This window comes from Ascidiella aspersa, chromosome 1 (genome assembly GCF_963924565.1).
Source record: "Ascidiella aspersa chromosome 1, kaAscAspe10.2, whole genome shotgun sequence".
Lineage (NCBI taxonomy): Eukaryota > Metazoa > Chordata > Ascidiacea > Phlebobranchia > Ascidiidae > Ascidiella > Ascidiella aspersa.
In genome coordinates, this window is record NC_139447.1 from 17571127 (window position 1) to 17586883 (window position 15757).

Here is a 15757-nt window from a genome sequence, read left to right on the forward strand (position 1 = left end):
TGTGTTGTTCCGTATGGGCGGATCTAAAATATTTTTGTAATATAACATAAAAAAAGGTGAAGAACCCCTGAACAAATGAAAACATATTTAGGTAGGAAAAAATATTCCTTGTGTACCTTGCGATCCCTGTGTACCTCGCGATCCCTGGGTACCTTGCGATGCATGTGCACCTTGCGATCCTTGTGTATGTCGCAATTCTTGTGTACCTTACGATCCTTGTATACCTTGTGATCTTTGTGTACCTTGCGATCCTTGTGTACCTTGCGATCCTTGTGTATGTTGCAATCCTTGTGTACCTTACAATCAATGTATACCTTGCGATATTTGTGTACATTGCGACCCTTGTGTACTTTGCGATCCTTGTGTATACCTTGAGATCTTGTGTATCTTGCGAACCTTGTGTACCTTGCGATCCTTGTGCACCTTGAAATCCTTGTATACTTTGTAATCCTTGTGTACCTTGCAATATTGGTGTACCTTGCGATTCTTATGTACTTTGCAATGCTTGTGTTACCTTGTGTACCTTGCGATCTTTGTGTCCTTGTGTGCCTTGCGATCCTTGTTTCCCTTGATCTCCTGGTGTATCTTGAGATCCTTATGTATCTTATGATCATTGTGTACCTGCGATCCTTGTGTAACTTGCGATCCTTGTTTATCTTGAGATCCGTATATACCTTGCGATCCTTGGGTAAACTGCGATCCTTCTGTAACTTGCGATCCTTCTGTAACTTGCGAGACTTATGTACCTTGCGATCCTTGTGTACCTTGTGTACCTTGCAATCCTTGTTATCCTGCGATCCTTGTGTACCTTACGATCCGCGTGTATCTTGCGAACCTTATGTAAGTTGCGATCCTTGTGTAATTTGCGAAACTTAAGTACCTTGCGATCCTTGGGGACTGTGCGATTCTTGTGTATCTTGCGATCATTGTGTACCTTGCGATCCTGTATATTTTGATTCACTCGGTTCGTACTATTCGCTGGAACTTGGGGTTGCATCCTGTTCTTGCAACTACTTTAACCTCAAGAATAGTTATAGATAGTTTGGTTTTAACGAATGTGATAGTTAAAAGAAGCTGTTGTCAGCAAGTCCTGCAGTGAAAGAACGGGACTCCAGCCATAAGACCGAGATAAGAACAACACCAACGTCAGAATAAAACACAATTCGGAATAAGGCTAAAATAGGACTAATACCTAATGGTATTAGTACCGTTTAAATCGGAATAAGTTCTGGATCCGTTGATAAGACCTAAAAGGTCAGAATCAGGCCTAACCAACACTTTAGCTAACCCCAAACCCCATCCCTAAGTACATCACTAACTCCCCTAATAATATCAACACTAAACCATTTTTTGACCCCACCCATTACCCACCAATAAACCCAAACAAGACCAAAAATCCGGTACCAAAACAGCGGCACCCTGACGACGCCGGTCAGACTCGGGAGTCCAAAAGTACGGTAGTCAACAAAACGGCCGATGCCAGACCGATAGCCCCCGATCGTCCCATACTCTCTACCACCAGGTTCGGGCGTTATTTTGGCCCTTTAGGCCTTCTTCGGACAAATTTAGGTCTTATTCCGATTAATTTAGGACTTATTTCGATAAATTTAGGCCTTATTCCGATGAATTTAGGACTTATTCCGACGAATTTAGGCGGTTTAGGCCTTATTCAGATGAATTTAGGACTAGTTCCGATGAATTTAGGCCTTATTCCGATGAATTTAGGCCTTAATTATTTCGACAGATTTAGGTCTTATTTAGACGATTTTGATCTTATATGCTGTCATGCTGTACTGGATATTACTACGTATTTGATTGTATTATGTCCTTGGTCTTAACACTATTGTATTCTGCTTTAGGTTTATTGTTGCTTTTTAGGTCTTGTTGTGTGTTCCCGAGGGAACGTGTTCCTACAAAAACTAATTTTTACCATTAGTTGTTAGGATCATTGCGCTATTGGATTACGTTTTTTACAGACAATCCTAAAATAAAAAGACGATGAAATATACTAAATTTGGCCGTTTCAGCCACCACATATTCCTGACAAATTTATGTAGGCCTACTCACTGTGTTTGTTTGTTTGTTTGTCACTGTATCTGTTTATCTTGGTGTTGCACTGCCTTCTATTTATCTTCGTAAAACGAAGTTCCGCCGTAGGCTATATGTAAAAAATAATCAGTTTATTTGCCGAAAACATCTAATCGATTTCGAACAATTTTAGGTTCCCTGCTTATGCCTTGCGCAAAGTAGCCGCTTACCTGATTTTTGGCCACAGGATGTTACACACTGGCTCGCATCAATCGAAGCCATTTTTGAAAACCATCTAACTTTTTGAGAACTTGAATGTTTCAATTTTACAACTTTTTTATTAAAACCGGCTCAAAAAACTAAAATCGGGCATGCGGTCTTGAATTGTTCATCAAAAAACACCCTTCATTTTACTTAAACAAGCTCTCCTAAAACAATATGAAGATATTAACATACACGTCCACTAGACAAACTTTTACATGAGACACAACTCGAAAGCTGATATCCTTTTGAATTAATGAATAAAATGAAGCAATTATTAGTTGATAGTGGCAAAGATAATTCAACAACAGAAAGACTAGAGCGCATGCCAGAAAATATTCGCATTGTCCTCGCTGCTGATTACGATCTTGATTTAGACGCCTTAGCTTAGCAGATAAAGCTGACAAAATTATGAAGTTCGGACGATCGGCATACGGATTTTAACCCAGCATTCAAACGCAAACAAGAATTCACAAACTTTAATAAACAACAATTTTCAGTTCCAATTAAGCAAGACAGCTAAAGACTATCTTGCTTAATTGCACCGAAAATTACCAACACGTTCACCATATTCGACTACACTAACAGGTTATCTTTCCTCGTTGATTCGGAAAGTTTTGGGAGTTTAATTCCCAAATAGATGGTAATCGAATATTACCATTCTAAGGCAGTTGTAAAAATGCACGTTTGGCAACAATTTTAAGTCTTATGGCGAAGTTTTTCTTAATCTTTGACGTTGGTTCGTTTAATTAAACGATAATTTTTAGTTTGTAATGAAGAGGATTGCATGCAATCAATTGCTTGTGTTACATAGTTCAAGCATTACTTGATAACCAACTAGGGTCGCATGGAAATGCTGATTTCAGTTTATTTGAATTGGGGTCTTTGTAATAAAGAGGTTGGAGACAACTGCTCTCAATATTCACATTTAATAGGCTGAAAAAAACATTCATTAAAGGGCAAAAATTACATTTGAATAGATTATGTTCGAGGTTCTCAAATTATGCGTCGCGACGCCCATAAGTGAAATAAATCTTATTGCTGGTTGTGTCGCCGCCAAAAGTCCATCAAGTATTCCAAAGGTATCGCAAGAAAAAGTTTTTATGTCTCCAATTTTGAATTAAAGGGTTTTATTTTAAACCTCAGTTTTTACAGATTTTCAAATAAACGGTTTATAGTTATACGATTAATTATTATACAACTTGTAGACATCTTCTCGAGGCTGTAGCGGTTTGGACTGTGATACTATGACCCCGTCAACTCTGTCTATTCGGTGAACAGCTTGCCGACTGAATCGCTTATGCAGTCATTTTAACTTCCCGCCGCGTGTTGTAATTTCGTTCGTCGAATGGCAAATTTACTAAGTCGTGTTATGTGTCATGTTTCCTGACGAATTAGTAATTACTAACATCAGGCCGATAAAGGCTATATAAGAAATATTTTAAATCGTTAAATCAACAGTCTCACTGTTCACTTCTGGAGTCACATCGCGTACGTTACGGAGGTATATTATTGTACGTATGTAAGTACCTTTATCGTTTGTTTATTTGCAATAAATATTATTTTATTGTGGTTCGCACCCACAAGACCAAGCAATATTATAAATTTTCTGGCATTTTAAAACACGTCTTTAGACGTTTTAAAGACCTCATGCTCAGCCCGAAGACGTCATTTCCTGTTGTACACCAAAATAATGTCCAAGTCTCTCACACGTTCCTTGTAGGTATCTGACTCCAACGAACAGGCCGCTAAAATACCGGTAGGCCTACCTGCCCTTAACTTATTGAACTCTAGACAGAGTCACTTCATGAATTGATATTGCTCGTTGAGTGTATATTCACAAATCTCAGTACAAACGATAACGTAGCAAGGTGATTCAAGCCGCTAGCCTATCAGACGTATACAGTAAAATCGCATAAAGTAGAATGAGTCGCGAAACGCCGATAAAGGTCTATTTGGGTCTTGGTCACACCTCTGTGGACACCGGTCACGTGCTTAGTGACGTCAAGTTAGGCAACATGAGACTGAAATAAGATAGAGAAATAACGGACTCCAGCCATAAGGCCGAGATAAGAACAACATGAACGTCGGAATAAAACACAGTTTGGAATAAGAGCGTAGTAGCGCTAACACCTAATAGTCGTAGTACCTTCTAAATCGGAATAAGACTAAATGGTCAGAATCAGGCCTAAACAACACTTTACCTAACCCCACCCCTGTACTTTACTAACACCCCCATTTTTCAACCCCAAACAGAGGACACATCCGGGCGCTGGTCTAGAATCCTACCACAGTTAGGCGCTGGTCTAGAATCCTACCACAACGTTGAAATGATTATTAAGCAATGCATAATATGTGGGTTAGGGTGTCGGTTAGTGTTTGGGTGTGGGTAGGTCAAGTAATATTGTTTAACACTATTACTGGACTCACCCAAACCCAAACGCTAACCGGCACCCTAACCCAAATAATGTTCGTTGTGGTAGGATTCTAGACGAGCGCCCACAGTTATCAAACCAACGCACAATATTTGGGTTAGGGTTTGAGTTAGCGTTTGGTTATTATATTTATTATTGAATAATATTGCATGACCCACCCTGACCCTAACCCAAATAATGTGCATTGTGGTAGGATTTTAGACCAGCGCCAATTTGTGTTAATTAAATAGGTAATTTAACCATATGAATTAAGCCAGAACTCCAGTCGGCATAAATGGGAACACCCAGCAAAGCTTATAGAAATACCATAGCATTGAGATCAACAACATATTGACGCCAAATGCAAATATGTACAGTGGAAAAAGTCAAAAAATCTTCAGAATAAGACCTAATTTCGTATCGGAATGAGTTCTAAATTCATCAAAATAAAACTTCTATATCACCTAAAATGGTCTGAAGAATGTATAGGATGCTAGGGACCATCGTCAGTCAGACATCAAGCTTTGTGGTATTGACATTTAGTCGCCCTAGTTTGAAAGGCACAACTGTTACAGCCATCAGTGAAGAGCGTTTTTTAACACCCCGGATTTCTTGCAGGGCGTCTAAACGCCCTAAAAACCAAGTAATATCGGTATAATCAAAAAAATCCGCGCTTATTTTGCTCGCTCCACCTGCATGTATGTTGTGACGGATAACAGGTTATGAAACACTGCTCAAAAGTATATTGGTGTTGACCTTTGCCCTTCGTCATTTTAATACCAGACCAAGCACCCATTACCTTTGAACACAATTTGATCCGACAAAATTACACGACAAATGCATTGTTTTAAAGCTGATATATAAAATTGCAAAATCATTTTGCGAGACCTGCTGTACATGTTTTGTTGGTAATAAATATACATTAGTTCAAAAAACGCACTGGGATTTTGAAAGTTCGGTGCCTATGTTTAGGCACCTGACTGTTTGCATCCTGTTTGGGGTAAGGGGTGGGCAATGTACAGAAAAAAAATTGGGTTAGGGTTGAATTTTTTTGGGAGTCCGTGATAAAGTTAGAGGTGGGTTTGTGATTGGTGATGAAGTAGAACTTTATAAGTGGGTTTGTCCTAATTCTGGGTGTTTATGTCAAATTTGGCCGATTTAAGTCATATTCTTATTTAGACCTATTTCCTAATATTATATATTGGTCCTATTTCAAACTGTGTTTTATTCCAGTTTTAACGTTATTTTAATTTGATCTTATTGCTGGAGTTTTTTCTCTAGGAAGAGAGAAATAAATCATGAGAAAAGTACAAACATTGGAATATTATATTTAATAACATAAATCCAGATATTATCTGATCTCAAACGTATGCCAATGGGATACAACTAACCTGTTATCTAATACAAATATTGCCCTGTATTTACAAAAATCTATATATGCTAAATAAAAACATGAAATCAGCAAAGCGCTATTTGGTTAAAGTTATTTCAAACCCAGTTTCAAACTTTGAAATTTGCACTACTTAACATGGATTTGCCAAATTATAATACGATTTATTGCTAAAGCCTTGGACAGTTTTATTTCTAAAGCCGTGGATATTTGTGTTTGTTGCTGGCCACATATAAAAGACTATAAAATCACCCAATGTTTTTACTAATTATTGGTGTATGTTTAAACACATTTGCTCTTTTGTTAGGTTTTGTCTACCAATGTGTTCCCAAACTTCTGAACTATCTTGCGTTTGATTTCAGTCTCTTCATAACGGAAAAGGTGCTTTTGCAAATATTGGTGCTTCCAAACATGTAAAAAAAAAATAAGTCCAGCAAAATCCTTTAAAATTTAAAAAATTATCTTCCTTGACAAGCTTCTAAAATAGTTGTTTCTCTCATTATTCTTGGATAAAAGAAAAGTATCTGATTTCAAATGCATAAATCAAACAGTTATTTGCTAAATATCATTTGAACTGCCAAAACAGAAAACTATACTGTTTCCCATCTTTAAGTAATATTTGATATCATGGAAAATGAGTACCTTCTTTGTAACTTGCCTATAAATAACTTCAGCTTCTAGCGAAAAGGTTTAACATGTCCAAAAAGTTGGTAAGTATTTTCATCTTTTTGTTGCATTTTGTTGTTCAAACCGTTCAGATGACTGGTAAAATCTGTTATAAATGCCAGTGATGCGTTGAGTTTTTAATTGCCGGAAATAATCTTAAATTTTCCATTTCCTGAAATTCTTCACGTAGCTAACACTTAACCACCAATGTTTGAGTAGAGTTTTTTTATTTGACTGAACCTGTAAACATACAAGGCCTTGTGTCTTTTTCTTGGTCCAACAAACACATGCTTTTCCTTCTATAGTGAGTTAAAAAATCTGTTTTGTTCAACTTTCTTTTGACTATTTTCATAAACTAGTGCAGAAATAGCAGTGTAATGCTGTGTATGATTTAAACCTAAGGTTCCCTACTGACAAAATAAGCACTATTGTATGTATCCAGGTTTAAAGCGTTTATGATGCAACACACACATTGTTAGCAATAGTAATCTAGTCAACCCAGTGCACTGCTCACCAAAATGGGGTTGGAGGCATCGCAAGGGGTAGTTTTATCAGCAAAAAATGTTCCACGAGCGATATCAGCCTTTGACCACAAGTTAGCGGTGACTTCTTATTATTAGTCGTGCAAAAGCCCTAAAGCAGTTTTGCTTCTTGATTACAAAACATTTACCAAAAATTATCTCGCTTACTCAGTTCCAGTGCAAAACAACTGAAAATGTCTAGCATCTATTGTTTGGAATACACTATGCTTGATTCTATTGGCATGTTAGTGATAAATTTATAATATTTTTTGTTAAAGCCTGAAGGTTGGCTACACCAAATTTGTGTGTTTTTTTCTTGTGAAACAGCAGAGCTGATTGAGTAAACTACAAGAAGATTAAATAGCCCCCAACAGAAGAACTTACACTAGGGATATATATTTGAAGTCACTTTTAAGCTGTGAATATTTTTTATTATCACCTTTTTTTCGATACTTGTGATTAAATTACAATACATGGGCAATGTGAGGTTACCATGTAACAAACCAAACCTTAAAAAAAAATCGAAGTTTTTTTAAATTGTTTATAATGCACAAAAACTAACCTGATTTTCCACATCAACGGCCAGCGCATCTAAAAAATATTTAGCAGAGAATGGTGTTATGTGTTCTAATTAATAAAATACCTTGACAGTTTTTTCAGCATGCTTTGATACTGATTTCACATCTACAAAACCAAATATTTCATTGGTTCAATTTTGCTTCTTTAATCAGTTCCTAGTTGGAGATACTTTACCTGGTGGTTAATATGTTGATTATACCAGACATTCCTTTTCCCTTGACTAAAGCAGGTGTATACCAGATCCATTGCTCATAAAATATGTTATGCTTTTAAAGGTAATAATGTAACCAAGCCTGTTTATTGTCAATAATGTGTTTCAATGTATAATGTCTATCAAAAAACCAACAATGATTGTTGGAAATGTGGGTCCAGAAAAAAGAACTAAAGAAGACTACTGCACTAACAGCATGGATGTAGGGTGAGAATTATTGTACCAGTAGTCTATTGTAGTTTTTTTAAACATTCTGTAAGTTTATTATAACAACAAATTAATAGTTAAACTACAATCAAAAATTGTTTCTTGCATGTTAAAAGCGAGCCACCTCTCATACTCCAAATTGGCAATTTTAGAAAAATAGTTTGTTCAAAAAAAACAGAAGAATGGGCTAAAAGTGACATGCTTGCAAAGTGTAGCACTCTATTTTGAAGTATTTATTAATTGATCAATTTGAAACACACAACAAAACATTTTTTTTTGTTAAAATGTTTTATTCGTTACAATAATCTTTTTTATATTTATTACACAAGACTTAAGTGTACGCTGACATGGTACGGCATATTATGCAATATATACTTTGGTATTAGGAGCCTTTAGCTTAATAGATTCTTGCATTTTGGTCAAGCCTGTGCCACGGTGTAATCTGTCTACTAATTAAAGTAACTGACACAAGTACTTTGACAGTTTTTGACTTTTTTAAATATTTTAAACTTTATTTAAACCTATCTTGGCCTACATTTAAGTGCAAAAGTTCTAATTTTGAAATATTATTTTAAAGCGAATTCAACTACCAGACATCATCCCATCCAAACAATGTAGCAGTGGTTAGCAACCTTTCAAAAAGGAATCACTAAGACATTATTCATGCCTTCTTTTTTCAGTTATGCGTACCAATTAGTCGAAGCGTTAAGCATCTACAATACACAAAATGTTTTGTTTTTCTTGAAGCCCTCCCCACATTCCCCTACTTTATTGGTTTGGTGATGGTGTGTTAGTAGCCACCACGGCTTCCTGTTTTCCATTTTTATAAAAATCCTGGCGCTCTCTTAACACTATAGTTACTGGTTAAACAGCAAATAATGACTAAATAATTGTACGACTTATAGTTGGTTGTATTAATTTTCCAAGGGCGTCCGCAATGGTTTCGATTCGTATCTAAACATACAATAATTGCGATATATAAATAATTTACCGGCAGTTATATTTTAAACTTTGGCTTGGTTGACCGCTGTAAACTTTAAGAGATCGCAACAATATACTTACATAGACTAATTGCTAATTCTCAGCTATAGTTTCGCAAGTAGACAGTATTTCAAAATACTCTAGTGTTCAGTTAGCCTTTTCGGTGCCTCTAAACATCGTAAAAAAACACTACTTACAAATATTATTAGAACTTTTGGTTACCAAAAACTGCAGCTATTGGTGATAATTTTTTTATACAAACAATTCAATAAATGCAGTAAAGTTAAATTCTTACTGCTGGATACACCACAAGTCCAATAAACTTTTCGAAAGGCGTCAACGATCGGGTTAAACATTTAAAAATTAACAACGTTTAAGTTAAACAATAAACCTCATAACTGTTTATAACTATTTACCAGTCGCCACTGCAGCAATGATGTCTTCGATTGTTTGACGATGAACGAATTTTTAAAACAGGACAAAGAGTCTTTATTACGAGCTTCGAACGTGACTTAGATTAACCTTTTATTTGTGTAGTGTTGAATGTGTTTGCATCTTAGTGTATAAGGAAATAACTGCTGCTAAGTGATATTTCGCTTAGTAGTGGTGCTTAACACATATTTTTTTACACAACTAATTAAATTCCCCGCCGAAGGGCACTCGCCAGTCGGGGAGTGGGTGTCAATCAGCACTTGCCCGGAGCGGTTTGCACTCGCATTGGCGAGCGGGCGAGTGCTTAAGCCCAACCCTGTGTCACAAACTGTGGTTTATGCAACTGACTATAAATCCATGCGAAAGGCAGAACATTTTGTACTAATTTGGTGTTAGGCGACTAAAACTTTTACCTTATAGAAGGAGACTTGACTGATTGGCTACATGAAACGATTAGCAATATTGACACCCCAACTTCATGGCTGCCCCGAACCACTGTAAAAAATCTCACTAAGCGCAAAATTATCTTTTTTATTTATCTTGCTTGAAAATAAGGTTGCACAGGTGCTGCAGTGGCCATGTTGTACAAACCTTATAAATTTGTGAAAACAGCTATCAACAGCATTAACTAGGCAATTTGACATAACTTGCACTTGTAGCGAGTTCACACAACGGCAGATGAGTCCAGACCCCTCCTTTTTGTAACTGAGATATGTTTTTGTGTTCGATTTTATAAGGGTTTAACTCACCGTCTGAAGCGGCAATGTTTTTAGGTGATGCGTCTTAAGCTAATGCGAAACTAAAATCAAACGCAAAACACCTTTTTTTTTCATCTCTTGTTTGGTCGACCGTAAACGTAGAAGATTTTTTTTCTTTGGCCTTTCGTTATTTGTTTAGGTTGGCTGTTTACAAGTCTGTATTTGGGCGCATTTAGTGTTACTCGCTGTTTGATGTCAACGGTAATATGTGATGTTTGTGTACCAACAGCACTTTTCGACTGAGGCAGATTCTCTGAAAAGGTGGTGTGAATGTGACTGCCGTGCACATTTTAAAGTTGTCATTTTTATGTAATGATAGTTACCGCAAAATTATTTTCTATAAGCATATTCGAAGACCACTTGTTTAGTGTGTAACTGACACAAATTTCTCAACCACAGCTTGTATTTTAGCTGACTTGGCACACTGCTCGGCGTAGATGTTGCGCTAATCGTGGCACAATATCACCCGGGAAAAACTATCTTTGCTTAGTATTGCAGGTGGTTCTGGATACGCCCCTGCCTGTAGCGGAGGCAAAACATTTACTGTGATTACTTAGAGTGTAACAAAGTAGTGCGGCGTCAGTATTTTGTCGGGCGACCAATTACTTCACGCCCCGCATTAACCTTCGCTGTATATTTAAGTGTCAATTGAGTGTTATTGGGTGAGCGACTAACATGTAATGTCATGTACAAAGCTTGCAATTTCCCTAATTGCCTTAACTTGCTTAAGTCACACCCATTATTTTAATGCACATCACATTTGTAGTGAAGTAAAACTGACACACAGCAATGTTTTATATAATGGGACTGAATTGCTGAAGAATTGTAAGATATTAAGTTTTGGCAACAACCTGGTATTTATTTTATCTTTTATTTTTGTTTTGTTTTTAATAAAGCTATAAGATATAGTTTCTGTATCTGCTTCAGATGGCAGTTGTTTAGAATGGTCATTTGGGTGAATATTTTTTATAACAATGTATAAAAACATGTTAGCAAATGATGTACGATTAATTGCAGTCACTGTAGGGTATAATACGACTAATCTCTCCCCAAAACAGAATGTTAAACAATAAATAAAAAATATACTAAGATTCGATATTCTGGATTTGTTGTTCTAGATTCAAAACCTAACATTGTAGAATCCCTTGGATTATACCTTAAACATCCCTAATGATTACCTTATTTAATTATACCAAGTCTTAGTAAAATTTATATTTTTTTAGAATCCCTCTGCCACTTCCTGAAGGTAGTCCTGACATTCATGTTTCATATTTACAACAAGGTATTTCTGCCTACCTGGATGCCATACAGGTAAATTGTCAATAACATTTCTTACTACTTACATGTGGCACTCCAACAAAACTGCACCTTAATGGTGAGAATAAGCTAAAAAGTGCTGCAATCTGTGATTTTGTAAACACATGAAAAAAGGAATCAATGACAGATCAATAAACCATAGACTGCTATACAAAGTGTTCCATAAATTAGTTTTACTGGAGCTACGTGCTATAAATGTGACCAAATTACTATATACATTATACAATCATTTTTGTGTGTAGGTAGTTTTATTGTCTCGACAATGTAAATTAACTACCGCTGCAATAAACGCAGTTATTTATCGACTTTACTGAAAAAATGTAATTAATTTTTTCGTCTTTGAAACTAAAATTCATTTAAAATTTTGCATTATATATTAAAAATCTTGTTGCGTAACATGATTAAACTATTTAATATATATCGATCAGGAATCACTAACAGATGTAAAACTTTGAAAATATGGTCCCTGTGGTAGCAGCAATTGTTCAACTTGTGTGATATTTAGTTAAACACATTAATGGGCCTTAGAGCTGAATAGATTTGCTTAGCACAGTAAAAAACATAGTAAAAACTCGTGAAAGTAGACAAAAAATATAGTTTAAGGCAAATTGCTCAGAGGGCCAAATGAGGACGTGTAAAATGCTTAAAGGCCGCAATTCACCATGAAATGTCAACTGACAAGAACACATAATAAGAACACAATAAAAGATAAACACAAGTAGGGTGTAGGCTGATGATTTATGCTAGTTATTTTTGTTCTGGCTACTTAACTGGCAGCGTTTTTCATGGACAAGGACCTTGATATTGTCCTTCAACTTGTCAGCCGAAACCAAAAAAATTTAAAAACACACTTATTACCTTTAAACGTACTTATTACCCTTTTAAAATGTAAAAATATGTTGGATTGGAATCACTGATTCTCAAAGTTTGTGTTATTTTCCTAACTAGTTTTTTGAGACCATAAATAGTTATTACAACATGATGGAAAATATGACTGCCCCTAATTTCTTTCAAATTCTTATTGATTTTGGTTCTGTTTTACATCCTGCTCTTTGGTTCTCTTCTACATTGCCAAATTTTGATTGATTGATTTATTTATTTATTTTTATAGTCCGTTTGCAAATATGGATCATGGATTTCTGAGGCAATTTTTATAATGCTGGATGGAACAAATTGTAAAGAAAGTGCCCAAAGCGTTCGAAAAAGGTTTAAAGAAATTTGCAAACAATCTGTTACCTTGCATTCCAATGTAAAGTATTTGGTATTATGTATCTTTTTTTTAATTAGAACCATGTTAAAGTATTAGTATACAATATTTAATGTATTTTTAAGATTTTGACTATGCTTTGTGCGCTCTTATCAACGTAGAATCAGTAAAGCGAAACATAATTAAGCAAAGAATTGTAAAGTGAGCATTGGTTATTGCCAAAATTTTATTCATATATATGTGAAATTTCCTATTAAATTACCTTGCATTCCAATGTAATGTATTAAGTATTATGTATCTTTTTTAATTATATGGGCCACGAAATTTATTTCCGGGTCAAATCTTGTTTTTCCTGAATTCTTTCATGGTTTGTTTTTTTGGGGGGTGGGGAGTTATTTAAGGCGTTTTTGTCCAGAGTTTTACAGTAAAACTTTAAATCAAACAGACTTCAAACATCCAAACACAAAGTAGATGTCAAAAATGTGACGTCATCTCAAAATTTATTTAAGCTTTGTTCTTCTATCTAGCGGTAACATCATCTCCTAAGAAGAAACTGGCTCAAATGACACCGATAATACAGGCTGTCTCGTGTTAATACATGACAAAGGGGCACTGTAAAAGGAATTATGAAAACTGCCAAATATGGTTTTATAAACCTTTAGATTTGTGTATTTTAATTTTTATTATTAATGTATTAGGCCAACCACAGTATAACCAATTATTTTAAATGTATCACGTCACTCTGAATCAGTGTTCGCGGTCTAATTTTATGTCAAAATTGACAAACACATACTACAGAAGCCAGTATGCCAACAAATACAGACAAAACTTAAATGTCTCGCTAGCCATCGGATGTTATATGTAATTATAAAAACTGTTTAAAATGTTTCCATAAGCCTTTAGATTTTGCAGTATATGTGCTTGATCTAATTTGAAGTCTGAATAAATAAACACGGAATATGTCAAGAAACAGTGTAATGAGTTCTAGACTCAAATCTCACAGTTTCAACAAGAAAATCTAGTAACATAAACTCCACAAAATATTTTGACAATTCTGGTGAAAGCAATCATCTATTTATACAACGAAGGTGATCAAATGATTTAATGATGATGATTATTATCACAAGTAAAAAAACAAAATCTGTGATGTAATACTATTTCCTATAGGGTTACCATAGTTTTTACATATTCTCTGACAAACAGGAATATGGTTTAATGGACATAAAAAGAGTTCAAAGACGTCATAACGTTTTTAAATTTTTAAGAAACTTGCTGTTGTCACGCGAAGCAGTGCACAAACAAGCAGCTTCAGTTAAGTGTTTTTGGGCAAAGCGCGAAAACTTTTTTTTAAATGTTTATACAATGTTCATTGTTTGTATTTACAAGATGGATTTTGTCAATTGTGCCTAAAAAAATATTTCACGAAAAATATTTGCATTAATGCATTTGGTGCTCATAAAGTTAAACTTTAAAACTTTGCCGCTTTTTTGTCAGGGGTTTTTGAAAACTGCCCAAAGCGGCAATGTTTTTAATGTAATTGAGTCACGCATCTAGGGATGCTCAAAGTAGAATATTGAATCCTTGGATTCGAATCCAGATGGGATTCGAATCCAATTCTGCCATTTATTTCGGGTAATTGGAACCGATATAATTTAATATTTTACCGCGGATTATTGCGCCTAATTGCACAAACGCGTGTGGTAAGTTGCCTGTCGCCGTGGCGACCAATTTATAGTGCTTGTTTTAAATGTAACCTCGTAGTGCAGTGTCAGCGTTTTTTGGGGCGACCAATTACCGCGTCTCGCGATTACGTTTGTCTAATAATTACGTGTCAATCAAGCGTTATTGGGCGAGCGGCTAACGTGTAATGTCTGGTGTGGAGTTCGCAATTTCCCTAAATGCATTAAGTTGCAAAAGTAACATAGCGTTGCAAAACGTGCTGGCTGTCCACAAAATGCGCTATGGGGTTACTTAAGGTCAACTTTAGGCCAATATTCAGGGAAGTTATGCAGTTATGCACAACGTAATTGTCAAGAATTCGTTATGCCAGTAATAACTTTGTATTCTTTGCAGTACATCATTTGACTGCATAACAGATCATGTTGGTCAAAAAAGAAGCAATAAGATTAACAATGCTTTCAAAATCAGGACCGAATTGCTCAAGACTTCTGTGTGCAGTGTTGCATTTTCTCACTATTGGCAAAAATATAAGTTTTGGACACAACCTGGACAGTTGACATATTACAGTTTACACAACTGCTTCAAATGACAGTTGTTAAGAATGTTAAACATATGAGAGAGTTTTTTTATTATAATGTAAACTACACATGTTAGAAAATTGTTTGGGCGATTTATTGCTGTGATTGTGGGCCCTGTAGGGTAGGTTAAGATTAATCACTTCCCCAAAGAAAATCGAGGATAAAAATATATACTAGGATTCGCTATTCTGGATTTGTTATTCTCGATTCGAAACCTATTATTCTAGAATACCTTGGGATTCTACTTTGAACATCCCTACATGCATCTTAAGCTAATGCGAAACCAAAACTTTTATGTGTATCAAAGATTGAATTGTGATAATGTTTAACCCTTTAAATTTTTTTAGCTTTTAAACTAACACCTATTATTCTGCTAGGCTAAAAGTGAATTTGCCAACATTTTAATGGACCTTACAATACCAAACCACAACAACAACAATCACACTCAAGTTTGTAAATGGAAGTACCAAAATGCAAAGGTAATTATGATATTTATGTACTTATCAGTACATATTTTTAAATTTTAT

The 15757-nt window shown here is 35.4% G+C and overlaps 1 protein-coding gene across 2 annotated transcripts in view; it reads left to right on the plus strand.

The window, feature by feature from the left end:
- The first annotated feature begins 8134 nt into the window (after window positions 1-8134).
- LOC146168122 (uncharacterized) overlaps window positions 8135-15757 on the plus strand; it is a 28612-nt gene continuing 20989 nt past the window's right edge. For both annotated transcript variants that reach the window (XM_083383120.1, XM_083383126.1), the window contains exons 1-4: window positions 8135-8277; window positions 11672-11759; window positions 12877-13014; window positions 15608-15709. In XM_083383120.1, coding sequence (XP_083239246.1) covers window positions 8186-8277; window positions 11672-11759; window positions 12877-13014; window positions 15608-15709 — 420 coding nt within the window. In that variant the 5' untranslated portion in view covers window positions 8135-8185. The remainder of the gene's footprint in view (window positions 8278-11671; window positions 11760-12876; window positions 13015-15607; window positions 15710-15757) is intronic.